The sequence below is a fragment of the Podospora pseudoanserina genome, chromosome 2, assembly GCF_035222485.1.
Source record: "Podospora pseudoanserina strain CBS 124.78 chromosome 2, whole genome shotgun sequence".
NCBI lineage: Eukaryota > Fungi > Ascomycota > Sordariomycetes > Sordariales > Podosporaceae > Podospora > Podospora pseudoanserina.
This window is the reverse complement of record NC_085921.1, coordinates 1311043-1335131: the sequence shown is the minus strand read 5'-3', so window position 1 is coordinate 1335131 and position 24089 is coordinate 1311043. Positions and strand designations below refer to the sequence as shown.

General features: G+C 53.1%; 9 protein-coding genes across 9 annotated transcripts; 5 read left to right on the top strand and 4 right to left on the bottom strand.

The window, feature by feature from the left end:
- Positions 1-25: 25 nt before the first annotated feature.
- On the top strand, positions 26-3313 carry QC764_202700 (uncharacterized protein). The gene is made up of 2 exons (XM_062943971.1): positions 26-1320; positions 1374-3313. Exons 1-2 carry the CDS (start codon positions 549-551, stop codon positions 1871-1873), a joined length of 1272 nt encoding a protein of 423 aa, XP_062802740.1. The 5' UTR covers positions 26-548; the 3' UTR covers positions 1874-3313.
- Positions 2096-3154, bottom strand: QC764_202690 (uncharacterized protein; the record flags this gene model as incomplete). The annotated part of the gene is made up of 1 exon (XM_062943970.1): positions 2096-3154. One exon carries the CDS (start codon positions 3152-3154, stop codon positions 2096-2098), a length of 1059 nt encoding a protein of 352 aa, XP_062802741.1.
- Positions 3314-3852: 539 nt separating the features above from the next.
- QC764_202680 (uncharacterized protein) lies at positions 3853-5271 on the bottom strand (the record flags this gene model as incomplete). Its single annotated transcript, XM_062943969.1, has 1 exon — positions 3853-5271. The coding sequence occupies one exon, from the start codon at positions 5269-5271 to the stop codon at positions 3853-3855; it is 1419 nt and encodes a 472-aa protein (XP_062802739.1).
- A 773-nt stretch (positions 5272-6044) lies between these two features.
- On the bottom strand, positions 6045-8765 carry QC764_202670 (uncharacterized protein). The gene is made up of 4 exons (XM_062943968.1): positions 7924-8765; positions 7472-7743; positions 6964-7410; positions 6045-6905 (listed from the first exon to the last, which is right to left on the bottom strand). Exons 1-4 carry the CDS (start codon positions 8225-8227, stop codon positions 6402-6404), a joined length of 1527 nt encoding a protein of 508 aa, XP_062802738.1. The 5' UTR covers positions 8228-8765; the 3' UTR covers positions 6045-6401.
- A 71-nt stretch (positions 8766-8836) lies between these two features.
- On the top strand, positions 8837-12361 carry CYM1 (Mitochondrial presequence protease). Its single transcript, XM_062943967.1, has 2 exons — positions 8837-9453; positions 9515-12361. The coding sequence occupies exons 1-2, from the start codon at positions 9167-9169 to the stop codon at positions 12261-12263; spliced, it is 3036 nt and encodes a 1011-aa protein (XP_062802737.1). The 5' UTR covers positions 8837-9166; the 3' UTR covers positions 12264-12361.
- Positions 12362-13898: 1537 nt separating this feature from the next.
- On the top strand, positions 13899-16623 carry SPE1 (Ornithine decarboxylase). Its single transcript, XM_062943966.1, has 2 exons — positions 13899-15217; positions 15276-16623. The coding sequence occupies exons 1-2, from the start codon at positions 14893-14895 to the stop codon at positions 16364-16366; spliced, it is 1416 nt and encodes a 471-aa protein (XP_062802736.1). The 5' UTR covers positions 13899-14892; the 3' UTR covers positions 16367-16623.
- A 1689-nt stretch (positions 16624-18312) lies between these two features.
- Positions 18313-19737, top strand: PRS5_1 (ribose-phosphate pyrophosphokinase; the record flags this gene model as incomplete). The annotated part of the gene is made up of 1 exon (XM_062943965.1): positions 18313-19737. The coding sequence occupies one exon, from the start codon at positions 18313-18315 to the stop codon at positions 19735-19737; it is 1425 nt and encodes a 474-aa protein (XP_062802735.1).
- Positions 19738-20199: 462 nt separating this feature from the next.
- Positions 20200-21532, bottom strand: QC764_202630 (uncharacterized protein; the record flags this gene model as incomplete). The annotated part of the gene is made up of 2 exons (XM_062943963.1): positions 20200-20716; positions 20784-21532. 2 exons carry the CDS (start codon positions 21530-21532, stop codon positions 20200-20202), a joined length of 1266 nt encoding a protein of 421 aa, XP_062802734.1.
- Positions 21533-22562: 1030 nt separating this feature from the next.
- On the top strand, positions 22563-23253 carry naa20 (N-alpha-acetyltransferase 20; the record flags this gene model as incomplete). Its single annotated transcript, XM_062943962.1, has 2 exons — positions 22563-22793; positions 22850-23253. Exons 1-2 carry the CDS (start codon positions 22625-22627, stop codon positions 23251-23253), a joined length of 573 nt encoding a protein of 190 aa, XP_062802733.1. The 5' UTR covers positions 22563-22624.
- Positions 23254-24089: the final 836 nt, after the last annotated feature.

The following is a 24089-nucleotide window of genomic DNA, read 5'->3' as shown; positions in this document are numbered from 1 at the left end:
AGACTGACATGATGTATACCAGAAAGAGACTCATATTCTTACCGTCGGGCCAGAAGCGGTTGACATTGGTCTTCACCACTCTTATCGATATGATATCGAGACGTTGAATCTTGGCACCGAGGCTGAGAGACCAGTGACGGTTGCCCCACAACGTGCCTCGGCACTTGCAGCTTCCAAGACCAGGACAACGACCTCGACCAGAATCAAGACTTGCATGTTGCCTCGATTGATTGGACTTTGTATACCCGATTGCCTGTTCCTTGTTCCACCATGGACTTTCCATAGAAAATAGAAATCGAAATACGAGTTTCTCTTTGAAAACCCATTCCGAGCTTGAACTCCACCAATCTAAAATCAAGCAGGTTCCATCCCGCTGTCTTGGCTTCTCCTGGTCCCTTTTTTATATCTGTGAACTCCCAGGATTTCACATCTATTCATATCCACCCATCTTTGCCCTTCCCGCTCACTCACCCCTCAAGTCCAGCCTCTCCGACACACTGTCCCTCCTCCGCACAGCCCTATCTCGTCGCGGACGGCACCTCGCAGCTATGGACTGGTTCGGCCGCGCCAAAATCGACTTTGCCCACGCAGCCACCCCCCTGCCCTTAACCAGGAAAGATGGCTCCCAAACCGACCTCCTCAAGGTCGTCGAGGCTGCCGTGCCAAAATGTCAGATGAACCCCCTTCTTTTCAACGGTCATCTCCAGACCATGTACACAGCCGTCAAGGAGCACGGCCCGCAAATCTACTACAAGAGAAAGATCTTTGACGCCGACCACAAGACCTACGCCGGCACTTTTGCTGTCGACTTTGTTGTTCCTCAACACAAGGACTTTGACGAGGAGCTCCCGCCGAGAACGGCGTTTTACCCGGAGGACGAGTTTGCTGGTATTGGGTCTGATGATAGCAAGCCTATGCTGATAGCGCTGCATGGGCTTTCGGGGGGGTCTCATGAGATTTATCTCCGACATGCTATTGCTCCCTTGGTGATGGATGGGGGCGAGTGGGAGGTTTGTGTGGTTAATGCGAGAGGTTGCGCGAACAGCAAGGTGACGACGGGGGTGTTGTTCAATGCGAGGGCGACGTGGGATGTGAGGCAGTTTGTCAAGTGGGCGAGGAAGATGTTTCCCAACAGACCTCTGTTTGGGGTGGGTTTCTCGCTTGGTGCCAATATTATGACCAATTACGTTGGCGAGGAGGGTGCAAACTGCCCATTGAAGGCGGCCATTGCCGTGAGCAACCCTTTCGACTTGGAGGTGTCAAACAAGGGGCTTCAGAGGACATGGTTGGGGAAGGAGGTCTACTCCAAGATCATGGGCAGTAAGTTATTCCTAACCCTTTTCTTCCACACGCAGTACCTAACACGACTCCAGACAACCTCAAAAAACTCTTTGAGCAACACAAGGAGCAAATCCTCAAATACACCAACGTCGACTACGACCGCGTCCAAAAAGTCACCTACCTCCACGAGTTTGACCGCGCAGTCCAGACCGTCACATGGGGTTACCCTACCGAAAACGCCTACTACCGTGACGCTTCCTCCTGCGACGCCATCCTCGCCATCCGCATCCCCTTCCTGGCCATCTCCGCCCTTGATGACCCAATTGCCGTCAAGGAAGCCATTCCCTACCAGGAGTTCGCCGTGAACCCTTACACAGTTCTCTGCACGACGTCTCTTGGCGGGCATCTGTCTTGGTTCGAAATTGGTGGCGGGAGGTGGCATCCCAAGCCAATCTGCAATTTCCTGAACGCGATGGCGACTGATATCAACTTGGAGGCCGTGAGCAGAGAGGAGAAGATGGTTGGGGATGGAAAGTACCAGTTTAATACCGACTTTAACCCGGTGAGGAGGAAGTTGAATGTACTCGAGTAAAAGCAGTTGTAGCAAGCTGGTGGTAAAGGATTTGTAGTAATGCTGTAGGATACACATAGATAGAGGGCATACGGAGGGTATAGACTTTTCTTGATTTAATTGTACATAATCCACTCAAAATTCAGGAATAGAAGGATTCAAATGTACGGGGAACTTGATCAGAAACTCACACGCTTTGATATTGACTTGAAAAACGACACAGCCGAAACATATCCCTATTATCTACAACTTGGACCCTTTATTCCCGGCAAGATACTGCCCCCCCAACCTCAACATCTGCACCGCCTCCTCCACCATCTCCTCGACAATCTCCCTGGCCGGCTGCACCTTTTGGATCGCGCCCGCAACCTGGCCCATGAGATGAGGCACATCAATCTCATTCCCCTTATCAAGATCATACTCAATCGGCACCACCCCCTTCCCGGTCAACTCCCTAATCATATCCGGCTTCGCATGCCACCCCCTAACCCAATCATTCGTCTTCATCCTCAACGGCCGTCCACTCAACACCAACGTCCTCTCCGTCTCGTCAAAGCCGCACTCGACAACAGCCTGCTTATGCTGCTCCGAACACCCCGCCTCAACCGAAGCAACAAAGCGCGTCCCGACCCAAACCCCAACAGCACCCTGCATCAAAGCAGCAGCCAGCCCCCTCCCGTTATGAATCCCTCCCGCAGCAACAACCATAGCACTCTGCCCGTTGAGCATCTGGGGTTTGTATTTCCTCGCAACATCAACCACCGCAGGAATAAGCACCGTCCCACTGATATCCCCCGTGTGCCCCCCCCCCTCCCCCCCCTGAGGGCAGACCATATCAACCCCAAGATCCAACGCTTTCACCGCGTGCTTGGGGTGACCAACCATGTTCATGATTAGAATCCCTGCGTTGTGCAACCGTTCAATTACATGCTTCGGCGGGATCCCCACCGCGCAAACAAACAGTTTTGCACCGGACTCAATCGTGATATCAATCAGCTCGTCGAGTTTACCGTTGGTGTAATCGTGGTTTGTCTTTCTCGCGTTGCCCCCGACTTGTGGGAGGGCAAGATCGATACCGAAGGGGAGGGAGGGGTGAGCAAGCAGGGACTTGAGCTCTGTGACGATGCCGCGGAGCTGGTCGGGGGTGTACATGAAGCCGCCGATAACCCCTAAACCGCCGGCGTTGGAGACCGCGGCGGCGAGCGGGGCGGAGGAGGTGCGGGCCATGCCGGCGAGGAGGATGGGGTGTTTGATTCCCAGGAGGGTTGTGAGCGGGGTGGTGATGGGGCCGGAGGAGGCCATCTTGTAGGAATAGTGAGAAAGGTGGGTGAGTTGGTGTAAGTGTAGATGAGCCCGCTCGAAGATGTGTAAGATGTAAAAACCGAGAAATGTTGGAAACAAGCGGGATATATCTCCCAAGGCAAAAGGAAAAACAGGAAAGGAAAAAGAGAAAGACCTACCCCAAATATATTCTTTCTACAAACCCAGCCAGATTGATCTCCCCCTGCCTCAATACCCCGTCATCAACGAACTCCCTCCCCAAAACGGTCTAGAAAAGGGCGGGAAACCCACCCTACCCCGGACCCACAGCGCCGCCAAGGACCCAAAACCTGGGGGGGAGATGCGGGGAAGCACCCTCGACGCCTCAAAGAAGGGCATGTTGCCGAGGCATCTCCAACTGTAGGGCAAGAGTGAGCTTCCAGCTGAAACGTCAGATCCATCTCTTGGGGACGGAGTTGAAGAAGTAGGGATCTGAAACCCGTCCGATTTGCCTTTGATGGGTGAGTTTGTTGGTTCATTCTGGCTTCATAATAATCAATAGTAATGATAAAAACACTAGAAATCTATCATGAATCCCTACCGAACCTGACCTCTTCGCTACCAACTAATCCCATAAAGACGTTGTACAAACATTGAATTCATCGTTATCGTCTCATTTGTCATGACCCTCCCTCCCCCATTCGTCTCTGTAATAATGCTATGCTAATAATCATGTCCGATCACCCAAAATGAGGCAGCTTCGCGGGCACAAACCGAACCGCCGGTTCCACCTCTGACATCTTCTTGGGTTCTGTAGGTAATTCCAGCTCTTGTTGTTGCTGGTGTCTTTGTGGTTCTTCCACTGGTATCTTTGCCTCTAATTTAGGTTGGGTTTCTTCGTCAGGGTCAGAGTTTGGTAAGCTCTGGTTGATGCTGCATGGTGACTGGTCTTCGGACTCATCCTGATAGTCATCCACACTCAGACCCCTCTTCACCGCCAACTGGCTTGCTGCCCTCCTCCTCCTCTTAATCTCTTCATCCTCCTCCTTCTTGGCACGCTCTTCCTCTTGTTGCAGTTGCTGCATAGACAACGGCACAGCATCCCCATCCTCATACGTCGGAAGAGGCGACGCTGAGTCTGGCGTGTACGCTGAATCAAGCGTGGTCCTCGATACCGTCCTCGACAGCCCCTTCTTACTATCCCTATCAGCCGGTCGTTTCCCCTTGCTGCTCCGTGTCCTATTGCTACTCCGATCATCAACCCCAACCCTATTCAGCGCAACCGTGAACTCATTCTCATCCAACGGCACCGCATCCTCATCCCCCTCCCCATCACTTGGAAACAAATCCCCTCTTGACCTATACGAACTGCTCGTATCCCCCGACTCCGTCGTATTGCTCCTCGTCCTAGTACTCGACTCCTCCCCTCCCCGTTTCCTCTGCCTCTTCCCATCATGCTCCTCTTCCTGCGCCCCCAGCAAAGGCCTATCCTCATCCCCCGCACCCCCCCTCCCAAAAGTCCCACCACCAGGGTGCTCCCTCAAATTCGCCGCCGAAGGCTTATACCTCAAACTCCCCACAATCTTAAACGGCAGCCTCCCCAAGAACCCCAGCGGCGCCGTCCTAGGAATCACATTCGGATCCTCCTCCTCCACCAACCCCGTCCCCTTCCTCCTTATCCGACTAGTCCCATAACTCATCCCCCGTTTCCTCCTCGGCTGCTGATCAACCTCCTCCCCCTGCCCCCCCCTCACCGCACCGGTCCCAGCCAACAACCTATCCCAATCCTCACTATTCACCCCCCACCTCCCCCAACCACCGCCACCACCACTCCCCCCACCATTCTCACGGTGGTCGGGACCGTCTTCAACATCACCATAGTAATCATCCCAATCGTCATAAAAGTCAAACGTGTATTCCGCCCTCGTCCTCCTCGCGCCATGGTCTCGCTCCCGTGCGCGTCTCGCGCGGTCCTCCCGGTCGCCAAGACAGACAGAGGTGCACGAGTCCAAAGCCTGGCCGATGGAGCCAAGGCAAGGGGTGATGTACGTGTGTCCAAATGTCCAAATGTTGGCCGCTGCCGTCTCGGTGACGGCCTCGGTCGTGTGCGAGATTTGGTTCCAGCGTTGGCGCATGCGGGGGTCCTGAATGAAGGCCATTTTGGGCTCGCTTTGTGTAAAGTCGGGGGACCCAGGATAATGGCCGGGTAGAAGCTTCGGTTTGAGTGTGTGTGTATGTGTGTGTGTGTTGGTTTTATTCGAAAGTTATTTATTCGCTTTCCTATTCAGCCCGGACGATGATGATATCCCTCTCGCAACTCTGTCCTCTCTCTCTCCAACATAAACCACACCTCCTGGCGCGCAGCAGCGAATGATTCAAGAAAACCGTCGCCGCAGCCTAGTGGCGCAAACAATCTTTTGTTGTATCGGCATCGATGGATCGAAAGCAATCGGAGGAATCATAGGTGGTAATAAGGAAGAATAAAAACAGCCCCGTCGTCAAAAATCCAGGAACGGAGTTTGTGTCGTCGCAAGGCGCGCGCAAACAAAGGGTTCGGTTCGTTCCAAGCCAGGGTTGGGAGGCGGCAGAATAGGGTAAGGTCTATCTCAGGTTACGGTAGGTACAGTACACGCTGGCCCGAATTACTAAGTGGCGCGGTCGTCGAGGAATGAAGACCCAGGATCGCAAAAGGAGAACATTGAAAAGAAAGAAAGAAAGAAAGAAAGAAAGAAAGAAAGAAAGAAAGAAAGAAAGGGAAACACTGTTTCAAGAATGGCAGCTTCAACAGCAAAACGATAGAGCGCATGTAGGCAGGCCAGCAGGAAAGTCGGCGGCAGGCTCTGGCTCTCTCTCCCATATGGGGGCCACAACAGCCAAGTGTGGACAGAGTCTCGGCACAATGCAGTGTCTCGCAGCAAGAAGTGGAACCGGATTGATGCAAGTGATGCTTTGGTGGGGTACTTCGGCTCTATATCTGCATAAAGCTCGGGCAATGGTAGTAATGCGAGATGTTTAGAACGATATGGCGTCGAGTTGGTGCATAACTCTCAAGTCTTGCTCATGATGATATCATCAAACTCAAAAGACCCAAACAAACTATTTGACTCGACCCGGCCAGGACCGATTTCAAGTGGCAGTACAAACATACTGACACAGCATATGGACCAATTCATCACTGTACAAAAGTTACTGCTCACCAACGTCAGTCAGCAAGTAGAGAGGGGAGAATCGCACTTTTGTTCCGCTGAAAGATGCATATAATTCACTGCCACACTATCCGACATACTCCCTAGCGATGACCGTTAGTGGTAGTGGTGGCCGCGGGGGCAGGGGGAGGTCTTTCGGGGCCATAAGGCTGAGGCTGCTGCTGCTGCTGCTGCTGCGACTCGTCCTCGGTCTCATCATCGTACTCGTCCCCATCATCGCTGACCTCCTCATCTTCCTCACCCTCGTCGTACTCATCCTCATACTCGCTCTCGTCACCCTCGAGGTCGCCTTCCGCGTACCCATTCTCAACAGGGTTGGTGAGACCCTGGGGAATGCCACGGCCCTGCTGCTGCATCTGCCGGATAATGCCATTCAGCTTGTCCACCTTCTTCTTCAAATCCTCAACCTCGCTAAGGTTCTTGGTACGTTCCTCGGCCATCTTGAAGATGTTGCTGTTGACCTGGTCATGCTTCCGCTTCAGAGTCTCGTTCTCGCGCTCCAGCCTCTTGGTCTTCTTGGACATGTCCTCCATTTCCTTGCGGAAAGTCATAAACAACTCATTGCTGTTGTTCAGAGTATCCTCGACCTGTGCGACTATGTTACTCCAACACGCCCTGGGTGGCCGGCGAGAAGGGACAACATACCTGCTTGAACTTCTCCACATACACGTTAAGCTGGTGTCTCAGTTCTGATTCGGTCTGGGAAAATGTTTGCACCTGCGCATTAAGCTGGCGTGACCGGGTGAGCTCAGCCTCGTAGTTCTTCTTCTCGCGCTCAAATCTGGCGAGGTTATACTGGACCTCGAGTTCCTTGGTGCGCATCTGGGAATGAAAGTGCAACTCGCGGAGCTCGTATTGGTCGATCATGGACTTGAAGCGATCTCGGAAACTACGCTTGTAAGCAACGATGAGCTCAAAACCACGAGCAAAGGTTCGCACATACAATTTTTCCGTATTCATGTCGACCACTTGTTTGCGCGGATTGTCCTTCTCCTCCTGCTGGTCATCCATCCTGCGGAGCAACCCAGAATACCTTTCGTCCCATGTCTGTTGGCTGCGGATTTGGGTATCGCTGAGTGTTTTATTCTCATTCTGCAGACAAGTCAGCACAAAGTCCCTCAGTCCTGCCAGACCGAAACAGCCGTATACAAACCTTAAGCTTGTTGTTCTCTTTTTGAAGTTCCCGGCAGAGTTTCTCTAACTTCTCCTTCAGGGACGTGGTCTTGTTTAACTCGGTACGAGTGTTGTCCTTATCCTTCTGGAGCTGGTCGCCGCGTTTCTTGTTCTTGATGCTTTCTCGCTCGTGGCGTTTCATCTCAGCCAGAAGATCCGAACATCGCTTCGTCAGATGATCAATCTTTTGCAAGTCGTTCATCCGAGAGGTCTGGGTGTGTAACTCCCTGTTGGCCTTCTTGACTTCCCGTTCTGCGTACGATCTCTGTCAGCCCATATTCCAGTCATAACTGGCTTGTGTTTCGTGGTCCCGTAGTCCTGGGTGTGAGGTTTGTGCAAAGAGGAACCCCAAAAAATGCCTTTTTTCCCCGACAACGTGGCGACCAGCGAAACCTCCCCACCAGACACACAGAAAACAGGGTGAACACCCACCAATCTCGGCCTCCTGATCCTTTTCTCCTGCGGCGTCGAGTTCAAGCTGGGAAATGCGCTGGGCGATAAGCTTCGAGGCCTCGGTCGGCTCCGGCTTCTTCTGCTTCCCCTTCTTCCCCGTCATGGCAGCGGCCGAAGGCGGGGCGGGGGCGGGCCGGTTCTCGTGCGTGTGGGCAGCATGGCCATTCGCGACGGGGACGGTATCGGCAGGCGGCGGTTGACTCGGAACTCCGTTGGCTGCCGGTGTAGCTGGTCGGGGAGCCGTCGCGGCAGGTGAAGCCACGAGGGGGCTGGCGTTCGACATGATGCTCACAGATCTCAGAGTGCGTTAGGGTTGACTGGGCAGGCAAAACGATGCGATGCGGGGCTACGGCAATCCCAAGCCAGTAAACTTGTGGCTGTTGCTACTCGCAACCGGGAATTCGACCTGATGCTATTCCAAAAGTCCTAAAACCAGGAGCAAGACGGATATACGAGGGTGACGCGGAGGCTTGTCGTCGAGGAGGAAGCGAAAGTGTCGATGTGTCGGTTAATTCAAACAGAAGACGCTCGCCTGGTCACACAAATTGCATGCGTCCCGCCGTGCACGGGCGGTGGTGGCTATTGTTTGCCTGCTCTATAGCCTCCTCTATAATTCACTGAGAATTCCAGGCTGCCGTAGGGGGGTGTCGTGTGCTCTCGTGCGATCCGGGCAGCGTCAGGTTTGGGGATGGTGATATTGCTCGCTCGGCGTGGTTGAATGCAGAGATTGCTCCTGCGTGGCTCCAGAATTGGATGTCGTCGCAATTGCATTAGTCCCCAGGTTCTGCCCCGAACAAGCCTCACTCTTCAGGCTGGCAAACCTGGAACAGTGGAGCTCGTCCTCGCTGTGCCTCGCCTGCCTCGCTGTAACTCGGGACGTTAACCCGCCCGACTCAGCGGTCCCGCGTGTTGCGAGTCGGGCCGTTGAGCGATATACTAGTACCTCTCCCATCTCCCAAAATGCAGTAGTAACTACTGTTCCTTGCTAACAATTTTCTAACGCGCCACGCCCAACGGGATGGCTCAATTTCTGAATTTCCATCATTGAACCATTTGATTCCATCAAGTCGATCACATCGACTACAACCCCCAAATCCCGACTCCAGGACAGCCGCAGGTCTGCTGTCAACGCACAGCTTCACACTTACCTGAGCTGGAAAACCCGGCCGGTCCGCTGCATCCGCCTCATAATATCGAACGACGACTGTAGCAACTTGGAAGCATGCTTCGCAACACGGTCAAACGCAGTGCAAAGGCTGCCGCGGAGCTCTCGCAGCTTCCCAAGATCGGCGAGAAACTTCACGGCTTCACACTTTTGCGGACGAAGCATGTGCCAGAGCTGGAACTGACGGCACTGCACCTGCGGCACGACAAGACGGGTGCCGAACATCTCCATATTGCGCGAGACGACAGCAACAATGTCTTCTCAATCGGTTTCAAGACCAACCCACCGGATGACACCGGTGTCCCGCATATCCTGGAGCACACCACGCTCTGTGGTAGTGAAAAGTGTGTAGCTGGCCACTCTATTCAACATCTATCTCGCTGGAGCTAGGCTAACTGGGTAAAGATATCCCATTCGTGACCCATTCTTCAAGATGCTCCCACGCACCCTCTCCAACTTCATGAACGCTTTTACGGCCTCGGACCACACATTCTACCCCTTCGCCACGACCAACGCCCAGGATTACAAGAACCTCATGTCGGTTTACCTAGATGCCACACTGCGCCCTCTGCTCAAGAAGTCTGACTTTACCCAGGAAGGGTGGCGCATTGGACCGGAGAACCCCCAGGCTCTGGCTTCGGGTGAGGCGCAAGCTAAGCCTGAGGATAAGAAGCTTGTGTTCAAGGGTGTCGTGTATAACGAGATGAAGGGCCAGATGTCTGATGCTGGTTATCTGTTCTACATCCGCTTCCAGGACCACATCTTCCCGGATATCAACAATTCGGGTGGTGATCCTCAAAAAATCACCGACCTGACGTATGAGCAACTCAAGCAGTTCCATGCTGAGCACTACCACCCGAGCAATGCCAAGATCTTCACATATGGTGATATGCCTCTGGCAGATCACTTGCGGGAGGTTGACGCTCAGCTTGGTGCTTTTGAGGCTATCAGAGGTGATTTGGCCAACCACAGGCCTATCGACCTGAGCTCCGGCCCAAGAGAAGTCAAGCTCTATGGACCCATTGACCCCCTGGTGGACCCCAGCAAGCAATTCAAGACTTCTGTTTCTTGGGTCCTCGGCGACACTTCCGATGTAGTAGAGTCCTTCTCTCTCTCCTTGATCTCGGCGCTGCTCACGGATGGCTATGGCTCGCCGCTTTACAAGGGGCTCATTGAGAGTGGCCTCGGCACCGATTGGAGTCCCAACACCGGTTACGACAGTTCGGCCAAGGTTGGAATCTTCTCTATCGGTCTGACTGGTGTCCAGGAAGCCGATGTTCCCAAGCTCAAGACGGCCGTGCAGGATATCCTCCGTCAAATGCGGGATAAGGGCTTTGAGCGGTCTAAGATTGATGGCTACCTGCACCAGCTGGAATTGGGTCTGAAGCACAAGACAGCTAATTTTGGCATGTCTCTCCTGCACCGTCTCAAGCCCAAGTGGTTTACGGGAGTCGACCCTTTTGATTCGTTGTCTTGGAATGACACCCTCGCTGCCTTTGAGGAGCGTTACGCCAAGGGCGGTTACCTTGAGGGCTTGATGGAGAAGTACCTGTTGAATGACAACACTCTCACATTCACCATGGCCCCATCTCCCGTGTTTGCCCAGGAACTCGCCAAGGAGGAGGAATTCAGGCTGAAGGGCAAGATCGCCCAGGCCGTCGAGTCTGCCGGTGGCGAAGAGCAGGCCCAGAAGGCGTTTGAAACACAGGAGTTGGCTTTGCTGGCTGAGCAAGGAAAGTCGAACACTGAAGATCTCAGCTGCCTCCCAAGCGTACATGTCAAGGACATTCCACGATCGAAAGAGCCTGTTGGGCTCAGGAACGAGACTGTCGAGAAGGTCAAACTTCAGTTGCGGGAAGCGCCCACAAACGGCCTTACATACTTCCGGGCGATCAACACGTTGGAGAACCTGCCAGATGAGCTTCGGCAGCTTATTCCTCTCTTTACTGACTCTATCATGCGTCTTGGTACCAAGGACATGACAATGGAGCAGTTGGAGGATCTGATGAAGTTGAAGACTGGCGGCGTGTCGGTGGGCTATCACACAGCCTCGGACCCGTTGGACTTCAAGCAGGCGAGCGAGGGTCTTATTTTCACAGGCATGGCCCTGGACAGAAATGTTCCCGTCATGTTTGATCTGCTTTGCAAGCTGATAGTCGAGACCAACTTTGACAGCCCAGACGCCGCCCCGCAGATCCGGCAGCTTCTCCAGGCTGGTGCTGATGGCGTTGTCAACGACATTGCCTCTTCCGGTCATGCCTATGCCCGCAGAGCAGCTGAAGCGGGCTTGTCGTGGGATGCTTTTATTCGGGAGCAGGTCAGCGGTTTGTCGCAAGTCAAGTTGATAACGAGCCTGGCAAGTCGGCCTGAATCGGACCAGCTCGTCGATGTGATCGACAAGTTGAAGCAGATCCAGCAGTTTGCTCTTGCAGGGAACATTCGGGCTTCGATCACTTGTGATACTGAAAGCGTCAGCAACAACACTGCCGCTCTGTCCAAGTTCCTGGGTTCAGTGCCCCAAAAGCCTGCCACTTTCCCCGCCAGGCCAGCGACCCAGTTTGCGAGAAACATCAAATCGTTCTACCCCCTGCCATATCAGGTTTACTATGGCGCGCTCGCTCTGCCGACAGTCTCCTACACATCGCCTGACAATGCTCCGCTCCAGGTGCTCTCGTCGCTCTTGACTCACAAGCATCTGCATCACGAGATTCGCGAAAAGGGAGGCGCCTACGGTGGCGGTGCATATTCCCGAGCCCTGGACGGCATCTTTGGCTTTTACTCGTACCGCGACCCCAACCCGGTCAACACGATCAACATCATGCGCAGTGCCGGACAATGGGCTGTTGACAAGAAGTGGTCAGACCGGGACCTGGAGGACGCCAAGATTTCCATCTTCCAAGGCGTCGATGCGCCCCGGGCTGTCAACGAGGAGGGCATGAGCAACTTCCTGTACGGAATCACCGAGGAGATGAAGCAGAAGAGGCGCGAGCAGCTTCTCGATGTCTCCAAGGATCAAGTGCGTGAGGTGGCTCAGAAGTATATTGTTGGCGCGCTCGAGAAGCAAGCTGAGCGGCTTGTCTTCCTTGGTGAGAAGCGGGACTTTGTCGACGACTCTTGGACCGTCAACGAGATGGACATTGGCGGGTCTGCTTAAGCAGTTTTCGACGGCCTGCAGTTTGTATTTTTACTGTACAACATGAACGATGATACCCTTCTCTGATAGCCAGCCGGTGTACATGAATCATTTGCGACATTTTTTAGGTCCTGTGCCTGATGACTTGTGTTCATCAGCCTTCTCTAGCATTTTCTCATGCTTCCGTTTCATTTATCTTCTCCTACCCTACCTACCATACACACGCGTTTAGATACGATACTCCTCACTGCTTCACGCAATAGCTATGAGGCCACAAACCAACGCAAGATCAAAGGACCAGAGTAAGACCTGGCGCCGCGAGCTCGTTCTTTCAGAACCGCCTTCCACAGCTTTGGACTTGCGGACTAAAGAACAGAGTACATTTTAATATTTTTCATTTTGAGGTTTGAAGTTGCCCCTGACTCTTGTGGTACTTTTTTTTTTCCTTGCCCCGCCTACGTCACGTTCACGCAGGTACCTGTCTGTGGTTGCTACGTTTCTCAAGGGGGTGGTTCAAATGCGGCTCAGCTCCGAGTGGCTGTTTATCTTTTTTTTTCTTTTCTTTCACGAGTCAAATGCATTGGCCGTCTCCCGTTGGCTTCCAGTTGGCTGCACGGGGGAAGCATATCGGCGCAGGGACAGTCGGCAAGACCAATGAAGGGTCTGAGTCCTTTCCTGCGGGGAACCAGAAGTAAGTGTGCCAAGAGGATACGTGCAGCTCGTCGACGACATTGGCCAGATCTACATGGGATGGCTGTGGGCTGCTGGTATCAAAACCTTGGGGTGGGTGAGAAAAGTTGCTCGTAGGAGAATGCTGTACCTAAAATCTTCAGTCACTCCTTAGCCAAGATAGCCGCCGGATGCAAAGACAATGGACTGCCAGAGAGAGCAAAAGCAGGCTGATTGATGGTGCGGGATTTTTACTGGCTCCAGTGTGCTCCTACTTTCTCCTCTTTCCCCGGCCATGGACTCTCTCGATACAGAACGAAAAGATATCGGCGATGGGTTGCATGCTGGAACATGACCAACGGTGCAATGGGCCCGCATAACACCACAAGCGTCCGCTAACGAGCGGAGAAGGGATGGAATTTGGGCATCGAAACTGGCTCGCTGACCGCAAGTTGCGGATCGAGTGATGGCACGCCACCGGGCCAGGAGACCACCCACCATCTCATGAGTTGTGATTGCACTGGGCCAGGAGACGGCGGCCTCGGCCAGATATCCGGCATAACGAGCGTCAGCAACACCGGACGGCGGCCTGGCCTCGCATTGTAGATAGGTAGTAGCTAGGTATGCTGCTGTAGTACAGCAGAGCACGGCATCTTTGCCGCGGGGACACTTGAAGGGAAGTTGATGGAATTGCGCGGCCACCTCAGGTGCGATATGATGTTTTGCCAAAGACGGCAGGTGAGTTTATCTAGGTAGGTCACAGGAAGATGGTTGCCGAGGGTCCTTAGGGTTTCTGTAGACACCATCTGTCATCTGTAGGCGGTGTCTTGAAATATCTGGGACCGGTGGAAAAAAAGGTGGTGCCCTCTTTGGAGTTTTTTTTTTTGTTGTGGGCTCTGCCAAATCCAAATCAAGGATCGAGGCACAGCCATCCATCGAAAATGCCCCACCAAAGCACCTGCCTCCCGCCCACTCTGCGCCCCTCCATTATTAAGAAGCTCAACGCCGGCTTCCAAACCTTCCACCCCCGTCCTTGAACCTCTTCCCCTTTCCCACGATTTTCCCTTTGCCAACTGTCCTCCTTCCTCAACACATCATCGACCTTGGCATCAATTGCTACACTGGACAACTCCTGCACTTACTGCGTTCGCGCACCCATCACCTCCCAAGTAAGTGCAAATTTTTCACCTCCTCGCCGCGGCTATGCGGATAGATATCGGCGCACGACCGCTGGGAGCTCCCGCTCGTGACAATGACCGCAAGCGACCGTGCTGGGTTGGGCTCTATCCCACCCACTCGGCCTCGTGGCATGCGTCATGTCTCAGACCTGGGATGGATGGCTTTCTGAAGAGCTTCCAGCGGGGTTGCTCGCTGTTGATTGTTTATATCCGTAGGAGTTTTCACACATGCTGACGCGCATCCTGCCTCACAGAAACAGCTAGCGATATCCATCGCTACGCCTGACTGCCTTTGGTCTTCTCAAAGGCACCCAAGCTCAATACGGCTTCCTTGGCCGTAGACTTTGTCTCAGACCAAGATTTCAGCCTTCGACAAACCTTTCACATCATCAACTCCCTGCCACCCCCTGCTGAAGTCGCGTAAGGAACTCGAGCTCTCCCTGTTCGACTCCTTGTTCAACCAAGCCCCCCACGATACCAACAACAACCAGCTGCCGCATAGGACGAGTTGTGCGGTTCTTCCTCTGACGGAGGAAGAGTCGACGAAGCCTCGTCAGACCTTTGAGGGACCAGTCTGCTACCCACACCGACCTCCCTAATACTCGCTTGAGCACCCCGTGCTATCACATCGCCTTTTATCTACTACCCAAAAAACATATTCTGAGCTTTCGATAAGTTCGATATAGAGCTCATCACCCACCCACGCTCGAGATCACGAGAACATCTCTAATATTCTACCCACCCGCCGCCGCTACCTACCACCTAATTCTTCTCGACCGCTCACCCCCGTTACGATCCCGGATATGGTTATGCCAACTTTGCTCGCCGATCGCTTCGTATCACTCGATTATACGGAATTAACGAATAATCATGTCTTTTTAAAGAGCTGCAACAATGGCTACTTTGAGCAACACAACCATCACCATTTAGGTGAACACCACCACCACCATGAGGGTCCTACCGCCAAGGAGCTGATTGGCAATGCCCTCCGCCAGCGCGTGGAGAGCATTGACCACGAGGACTGCGAGCCCGGAGAGGAGGACACCTTCTTTGTGGCCGACCTCGGTGAGGTCTACCGCCAGCACCTCCGCTGGAAGATGAACTTGCCTCGCGTCAAGCCCTTCTATGGTAAGTGGTTTGTCATGGAGAAGATGAGAGAAAAACAGGATGCTAACATACGCAATAGCCGTCAAGTGCAACCCGGACCCTATGCTCCTCAAGTTGCTGGCTGCCCTTGGCAATGGCTTCGATTGCGCCTCCAAGGCCGAGATTGAGCAGGTCCTCCGCATGGGAGTTGACCCCTCCCGCATCATCTATGCTCAGCCCTGCAAGACCAACTCGTATGTGCGCTACGTTGCCCAGCAGGGCGTGCGTGCCATGACCTTTGACAATGCCGACGAGCTTCGCAAGATTGCCCGCTTCTACCCCGAGGCCGAGCTTTATCTGCGCATCCTTACCGACGACACGTCGTCCCTTTGCCGCCTTAGCATGAAGTTTGGCGCCTCGCTCGACTCGACTGATGGTCTTTTGGCCTTGGCCCGCGACTTGAACCTTAACGTCGTGGGTGTCAGCTTCCACGTTGGCTCTGGCGCTTCGGACCCCAGCGCTTTCTTGAAGGCCGTCCGTGACTCGCACATGGTCTTTCAGCAGGCTGCCTCTTATGGCTTTTCGCTCAAGACTCTGGACGTCGGCGGTGGCTTCTGCGCCGACAACACCTTTGAGCAGATGGCTGGTGTTCTCCGTGAAGCTCTCGACGAGTATTTCCCCGCTCACAGCGGTATCAACTTGATTGCTGAGCCCGGCCGTTTCTACGCCTCGGCTGCCTACACTTTGGCCTGCAACGTCATTGCCCGCCGCACCATCCAGGACACCGCCTTGATTAACAACGGCACCACGACTCCCGATCCCAGCTACATGCTATATGTCAACGATGGTCTGTATGGCAACTTCAGCAGCATCATGTTTGATCACCAGCACCCCGAGGCCAAGGTGCTCCGCGCCGGCGGCCAGACTCTGTATGACACCCCCGCCGCCAACGGTATGGATGACCGCAGCGGAGTGGAGTACAGCATCTGGGGCCCGACCTGCGACGGCATCGATCGCATCACCGAGAGCATCCGCTTCCCTGTTGTCCTGGACGTTGGTGACTGGCTCTACTTTGAGGACATGGGTGCCTACACCAAATGCTCCGCCACCACTTTCAACGGCTTTTCCAACGAGCACGACGTCATCTACGTGTGCAGTGAGCCCGGTGCCAAGGCTCTTTTGGACTTGTAACTTGGAAGTTACGAGATAGTTGAGTAATGGGATTGAGATTTTTCATCAAGAGGGTGGATTTTCACTTTTTTTGTTGGCTGCTTGCAGCCTACCACAACAGCGCTGCGTCCAGAGAGGAAGAACAATGATAACAAAAGGGGGTTGATTTTGACATTGCTTTTCGCTTCGTTTTGATCGGTTATAGATGAACTCTTTGATAAGACAATAGATTTTGTCCCAACTTTCTTGCCAGACTTTGCATATGTGTTTGTACTTTGAGGTGCCTCTGTGTATGTTGTTTCAAGGCCGTTCCTCCTGATGAGTCAAAAAGGAGGTGGCAAGTGGCAACAATCTGGCTGCTCCCAGCCACGCTGGCCTGATCTTCGTAGTGGCGGTGGTGGCGCACAGACGATTTGCATTCAGTGGGGGATTTGCAAGCGTGCATAGGCCACCCGGGATGTCTTCTGGCAGTCTATAAATTGTCGACTTGCCTGCCAGAATTTGATCGGTTTCTTCTTTTTCTTCCTCGCCCTTCGGGGCATTTGGTCAATTTGAAACGATACAGAGAAGATTAGCATGGCCCCTGCACTAAGGATGACACGCTACTCAAAGAGACGCTACCAATTTTTTCACTGTTTTCATGGTCTGAGAGGCTGTGGGATGGGGAAGAAATGTTTGGGAGAAGGTTGTGGTTTGAGAGAGGAGTCTTGGGCGGTTTGTTTGATCGCTTGATATTTGATGATTTAAAATGGTGGATAGGTCTGCAATTCTGCTCCCCTCATGAGATGTTGTTTTCGGTGATTGAAAGTCGCTTTGAATACTGTCAACACGTGCCAATGGTTTCTGTCCATTGAGTCGAGCACACGAGTGATCATCACCAACCTCGTTAGCAAATTGAAGGAATACCAAAACATGGGTCGCGTGATGCCTCTCTTTTCAAGACAGGCGCGGGGGTGTCACAGCATTTTGATGTGTCACTTGTTGCTGTTTTTGACAAGTTGATCACGAGACCATTTGTTTAATCCGAGGACACTGTCACTATTGTTGTCTATCTCTTTGGAAAGGCTCGTGAGGTCAGATACACGTGTGGCTGTCGCAGCCATTCATTGGTGTTGGGACCTCTTGTGTCTAGGAGCTGTCTGATTGCGGAAGGGCTGGTATGACGTCACTGGGTGGGAGGCGGCGGATAAGGGAATTTGGATAGCTATTGGGATGGGATGGGATAATTCTTCGGTGAGTGTGGATGGAAAGGTTTGGTTTCAAGTTTTGGGGAAAACTGAAGAAGATAGTAGTATGTAAGAGGGGTCAGATAGGTAGATGGATATATATAAGATCTACGGCTCGGGAATCTCGCAGCGGGAGAGCTACAGAATGTGCCGAATTCCGCTATCGACAATTCCATCCATAAGAGAGAGAAGGACATTCGGCCAGACGCGGGTTAAATTCCTTAAAGAACATTGGACGGTGGTTTTTGGGCTGCTGGACAATTATATGCAGAGGGCGAATTCCCATTCCGGTCACACGACCGATGAATTGACAAGCAGTTTTTGTGTCACGGTCACAGTTTTACATCTTCCGGGGGTACATATCCGTGGTGGTGTTTGTACGACATTGACAAGACAGCACAGGACGGGATCTTGGGACCCTTTATATTCGACCACCTACCTGTACCCTTTGACGATAACCACCGCAGCAACGATCGGAACATCAGGTCCTGCCAAGCAGATTGTCCTACCCCAAAGGACACAAAGCTACAGTATTCGGTGTGAGGGAGGGACAATACAACAAGCGGAAGAAGAGGGTGTTGTCGTGGGTGCCCAATTGTCAGATCACACTTTACACCACATATCAACCCCTGACATCGTCGCCGCCGCCGTGTTTGAGCTTCACCTTGACAAAGAAATGGGCTAGCTCCCATCATCGCCCTTTCTCACCTCCAGAACCAACAACACTACCTACCTTCTTACATGACACGCAAAACCTCCTCCAACATGGTCCGCAACATCTCTATCCTCTCAGGCAACTCCCACCCCTCCCTCGCCCTCTCTATCTGCAACTACCTCTCCATCTCCCCCTCCGAGCGCATCCTTTGCAAGTTCTCCTCTGGCGAGTCCCGCTGCGAAATCCAAGACTCCGTCCGAGGGAAAGACGTCTACATCATCCAATCGTTTGGCGTGGGGGAGGATCCAAACTACAAAGTCAATGACTACCTCATGGAAGTCTGCATCATGATCGCGGCGTGCAAAGGCGGGAGCGCAAGGAGGGTAACAGCCGTGTTGCCACTGTTTCCATATAGTCGACAGCCCGACCTGGCTTTCTCCAAGGCAGGGGCACCGCTTCGTGGGGATAAAGGACTGGTGGTAGACGGCGAGGGAAAAGCGGGATCTGGGAAAGCAGGAGCGTACACCTTTGAAAGCGTCCCCGTCACCCCCCACCCAAATATAGCTCGCACAGCAGGGTTGGGCAGCAAAGGGTTAGACATGACCGATGTCGTCGGTCGAGTAACCAACAGCAATAACAACACCGGAGGAGTGGGATACCGAGGCGGCACCCCCTCCGGAATCCAAACCCCCCCTTTACAACTCATCACCTACGGAACAGGCAACAACAACAACAACACCTTCCCACCACCTTCCCCGGGGCAATTTACAACCCACGACTACGAAAACCCCTCCCTCATGCTCTCCCTCCACCCCCCCAAACCAAACTACAAACAATGGATGGCCCAATCCGGCTCCCTGGTCGCCGACCTCCTAACCTGCTCAGGCGCAGACCGCATCCTAACCTGCGACCTCCACGAGCAAACCTACCAAGGCTTCTTCGACATACCCGTCGACAACCTCCACGCCCGCCCCTTTTTGTGCAAATACATCTCCCAGCACATCCTCCCCACCACCAACTCCGTAACAATCATCTCCCCCGACGCAGGCGGGGCAAAGCGCGCCACCGCCATCGCAGACGTGTTGAACCTCCCATTCGCCCTGATCCACAAAGAGAGGCGACATCCCAAGTTCATTCCCGGGAAGAATAGCGCCAAAGCGACGATGATGCTTGTGGGGGAGGTAAAAGGACGGACGTGCTTGTTGATTGATGATTTGGTTGACACGGGGAATACCATCACCAGAGCGGCCAAGCTGTTGAAACGGGAGGGGGCCGAGAGGGTAGTGGCTGTGGTTACGCATGGGGTTTTCTCGGGGGATGCGCTGGAGCGGATCGAGAGTAGCGCCCTCGACAAGGTGGTAGTGACCAACACGATTGACCAGACGGCGCATTTGAGGAGGTGTGGCAAGGTCGAGGTGCTGGATGTGAGCGGCGTGTTTGGGGAGGCGGTTAGGAGGGTGCACTTTGGGGAGAGCCTTGCTGGGTTGTTTGAGGGGGGAGGGATGTTGTAGTGCGGCAACTCGAGAAGAAGGGCTGGGTTGGAAAAGCTGGGTTGATTTAGGGAAAAAGGAAAGATGATGATACCCATTTTGGTACGAGAAAAAACATTGGATCCTTGTGTACGAGGCTGGATGTGCTTGGAATAGTTGTTCTCGAACAAAAGAATTCTCCCGTCATGGTTTCACGGGTCTAACATCGAGAAAGACCCCGTAGCAAAAAAGGGTACGTAAATACGTTTTTGTCTCCTGTATATATAAGTATGTAATGTCCACTTGTGGGAATCCGATATCTCTCTAAGTACTTGCCGCCATGAACCAACCAACCAACCTACCCACCCACCCACCCAAACCAAAACCCAACCAAACCAATATATGCATAAAATCCAAACCAACCCTCCCCTCCCCCTCCCGCGAAATGTCTTCCCTCAAACAAACACAACAACACCGCAAACATGTCAGAATCTTGCCTCAAATTTAAGCTTGGCCCATCTCTTCTGCTCTGGCCAACTCCACCAGCCTCTTCCTCCAGCCTTCACATACCTTCTCAAACCCGCCCACTACTTCACCACACACATTCGCACATTCCCTTCGCTCCAATCTCTCACCCCACTTCCCCTTTGCTAGCCACCTCTCCCCTTCCTCTCTCAGCTCCTCATCATGCTTGATCTCCGCCACGAGATCTTTCGCCGACTTTAACCTTCTTGTGGCAATATTGGTGGTTTGCCTTGACATGTGAATCGTGTCGCTCAGATAGTTGAGCGTATTCACCAGATCCGTTGTCAGGCTGTGAAGCGAGGATAATGACTGGAGAGCGGTTGTCGAAGGCCGAGGCATGAGTTCCGAAAGACTGATGAGCATCGGCAACAGCTCTTCGATAGCCTCCGGATCTGGTGGTGCTACCAGGGGCGACAAGAGCGGGAAGGAGAGGTTGTGCATTTGTCTGTTTTGATGGCTCAGGTGAGTTGTCACGGCCGAGTGGGCGGTTATTAACCTGGTGAAAAAGAGCGATGTTAGCGTTTGAAAATATCCAGGTCGGAGGATGATTGGGAAGAAAATACCTAGTGGCACCACCCTCCACACCCGCTTGACTGCCCAAATCCCGCAGCCCTTCAGTAACCCTCTGAAATGTCCCATCCAACGGCCCTCCCGTCTTCTCTGTCCCCCGTCTCGCCAGACTTTCCACCTCATCCATTTTCTCTATTAAGCGTGGTGGCATCCCGCCATTGTCGAGGTCGCTCTCGCTGCCATATTCACTGCCGTCATATGCGCTGCCTTTTCTCCTGTGCCCGTGCTTCCCGCTGGGCGAGGGTACGCCCAGACTGTTATTCCTCAACCTGTGTGGGAGACTGCTTCCTCGTGATGGGCTGTGCTCTACATCGACACCGCTATCCCGCACCTGCTGGCCACCTTTCTGGTCCAGGTCTGTGTCATCCGTATCCTCGAAATTAGTTCCCTGTGTTTTGTGTGGACTGTTTCCGCGGGTGGTTATCTGGCTTTTCTGTAGCTCGTTGTCATCGTCGTACTCTCCCTCCGGGACATCCTCGTCGTAGTCGTCATAGTCATCGTAGTCATCGTCAAGCCCGGCCAACTCGTCGGCCAGGTTGCCAAGGCCGTTGCCACCGCCATCACCGTTCATCATTGCCAAATCCATATCAGACGAGGCGAAACCGTTGCGGAGGGGTGTCCCGGGGCGGTCGGCGAAGGAGGAGGCTTTGGACTGGCGGCGCTCGCGGGAGGGAGAGTACGAAGTGGTTTGGCTGAGATCGAGAGATGGATGCCGGGAATGCCGCGGTGTGTACGACGCCATTTTGGAAGACTATCTGCGCGCGAGATTGCGCGCTTTGGGAGTCTGGAGCTGCGGTTATGACCGAGCAGGGTGAAGCTGATCGTAATGTCGGTCTGGGCTTGTGCTATCAGACGTTGCTATCGATTGCCTGTCCCCGCAGCCAGGGTTTCGATACGATTAAGTCTGAAATGGGTTGGCTCAACAGTGACAGGAAGAGTTCCTCAAAGTTCGCTTTCCGACTGCTGGAAGGAAAATCCGGGAGGATGACACAAGTATTCTATATCAAAATGCGTGGTCTATAGTTGGGGTCGTGCGGGCCCAGTAGGGTGTTCGGTGGACTCGTCGTTGGGCAAAAAGTAGTGCTTAATACCTATGGAGGTCAGGTGTTCGGCGTTTTGTCAAGGGAGTCAAGGGACAGCTGATGAGAGGAGCTTCGCATGAACTCCTCGTAGCTGCTTCACGTCCAAATCTGCTTCTCAGAAAGGTCGCATAAATTTTGGTTCTGTCTGCCGTCGGCCGAGTGCTGACGAGGGGAAGGGTGCCGGGGGTTCGTGGGATTGTAGGATGTCGGTGGTCCGAGACCGGTACGCAATCGCTATCTTGGTGAGCCTGATATCAGCGGTGTGAGTGTTAAGAACCAAGGTACTTCTATCTCTGGCAGGAAACGGGTTCCGGCATTGGTTTTTGCTTGGGCAGTTTTTTGTGGGTGCAGGAGGGATACCCTGGATGCTGAAGCGGTAACAATTGCGATATCAGAAACCAAAGCGCTTGAAATGAAGTCGATGATAGCAGCAGCCAAGCTTAAGTTTCATCAGTCTCTCCTTTGACTCAGGCGAGGTAGGTACCTGACAAGACGTCGCCAGGGGCTTGTGCCACAGTGCGTGCGGGTGTTGCGGGATGCTGCAGAACAGCCCCAACAGCCAATCAAAAGTCGTTATTTTCCCCTTTGGGTGTTCAGCTGGCCTAACAGAGTTCCAGTTGAGTCACGCAGAATACTGTTAGTAGGTCACTGAACGTTTGGATTGTAAACTGCCCAGCCATTGTCAACTTTGACGCCAACATCAAAGCTCCCCACCATCTATCGAAGCTCAAATTTCACAAACCTCGACAGTCATGGCCAACTTTCGCCGGTTCAGGCCTGATGACCTGAACAAGCTATCAAAATGCAACCTGGATCCTCTCACAGAGACATATGAACTGTCCTTCTATCTTCAGTATTACGCAAAATGGCCATCACTCTTCCAGGTTGCTGAAGACGAGAATGGAAACATTATCGGATACAGTGAGTTGAACCACGTACACAGTTTGAATCTGACTCGATACTGAAAAAATGCTTAGTAATGGGAAAGCTCGAGTCGTCTCCTGACGTCTACAAATTCTCAGAGCATTATCTTCCTTGGCACGCCCACATCACAGCCGTCACCGTGGCCCCTGAGGCTCGCCGACTTGGTATTGGCAAGCTCCTCACAGAGCAGCTCGAGGCCGCTGGTGATGCCGGAAACGCCTGGTTCGTCGACTTGTTTGTGCGCAAGACAAACTACAAGGCCATCAAATTCTATGAAAGCATGGGCTACAGTATTTTCAGGGTGGTCAAGGAATACTATGGCGACCATTCAACCGACCCCACTCAGGACAGCGAGGATGCCTACGATATGCGAAAACCATTGAAGAGAGATGTCAAGAAAGAGCACATCAGGGCTGATGGGGAGAAGCATGAGATTGACCCAACCGACGTGTGGTGAGGTCTGAGATTATGCCACAGCATATCACCACACCACACCTCGATCTTATCCAAAGGATTGGGCTCTTTGACGAAAGCTCACGAGCAAGCCATGATACCCAACATTACCACCGAGGACTCGCTGTCGGCATTCGAGAAACAACGTTTCCTCATTTATGCCGCCCTAAATGTTCCCGCATCAACATCGCGTGGTGGATGAGTTGTAGTAGCAGTCACACGAGAGAGAGAGAGGAATGCAATGAAGTTTTATCAGAAGCCCTTGCATACATGCGAATGCAAGGAACAGCTGCAGCTTCCCAAGCCAATGCAGCTTTCGGTCTTTGTGTAACTTTTCCTGATGTGCTTCGGTGGATTATAACACACAGGCAATGTCGTGGCGCTGCCCTTAAGAAAATCTTCGATTTCGCAGATGGCAAACTAGGACTCTGAGTGGAAGAGATTCTTGATCATCGGTATGTTGAACTTTTCAAGCCAGATATCAGAAAGTCAATAACTCAAATGAGCACTTCGCCCAGCTCTCTGCTTTGGTGCAACTCGAGGTCCAAAAGTCTTTATGGATGCCTCGACAGACCTTGCAACAAGCAGCTCAGGGAAATCGAACAAGTATCTCTTCGAGATCGAGATGTGCTAGGTCTGGGTTTGGGGTTTGCATACTTAGTCCAACCAGGCCCTTGGATTCACCAGCACTCACATTAGGGTCGTGCGATATACACTTGGGCCACACTTGAGCACTGCCTACGCAAGCAATCTGCCAGATTTCCGGCGATGCCCCTTCTTCTATGTCGGAATCAGGCAATTCCCCGATGTCCGACAAGATATCACGGCCGAGGTACTCGC

Excerpts from the sequence above, each read along its gene's own strand:
- QC764_202670 (XM_062943968.1), bottom strand. The coding sequence starts at position 8,227 with ATGTCGAACGCCAGCCCCCTCGTGGCTTCACCTGCCGCGACGGCTCCC. Across the intron at positions 7,411-7,471 it reads AAGAGAACAACAAGCTTAAG|AATGAGAATAAAACACTCAG; the intron begins GTTTGTATACGG and ends ACTTGTCTGCAG. Across the intron at positions 6,906-6,963 it reads ATGTGGAGAAGTTCAAGCAG|GTCGAGGATACTCTGAACAA; the intron begins GTATGTTGTCCC and ends ATAGTCGCACAG.
- QC764_202700 (XM_062943971.1), top strand. The coding sequence starts at position 549 with ATGGACTGGTTCGGCCGCGCCAAAATCGACTTTGCCCACGCAGCCACC. Across the intron at positions 1,321-1,373 it reads CTACTCCAAGATCATGGGCA|ACAACCTCAAAAAACTCTTT; the intron begins GTAAGTTATTCC and ends ACACGACTCCAG.
- CYM1 (XM_062943967.1), top strand. The coding sequence starts at position 9,167 with ATGCTTCGCAACACGGTCAAACGCAGTGCAAAGGCTGCCGCGGAGCTC. Across the intron at positions 9,454-9,514 it reads ACGCTCTGTGGTAGTGAAAA|ATATCCCATTCGTGACCCAT; the intron begins GTGTGTAGCTGG and ends AACTGGGTAAAG.
- SPE1 (XM_062943966.1), top strand. The coding sequence starts at position 14,893 with ATGGTTATGCCAACTTTGCTCGCCGATCGCTTCGTATCACTCGATTAT. Across the intron at positions 15,218-15,275 it reads TCGCGTCAAGCCCTTCTATG|CCGTCAAGTGCAACCCGGAC; the intron begins GTAAGTGGTTTG and ends CATACGCAATAG.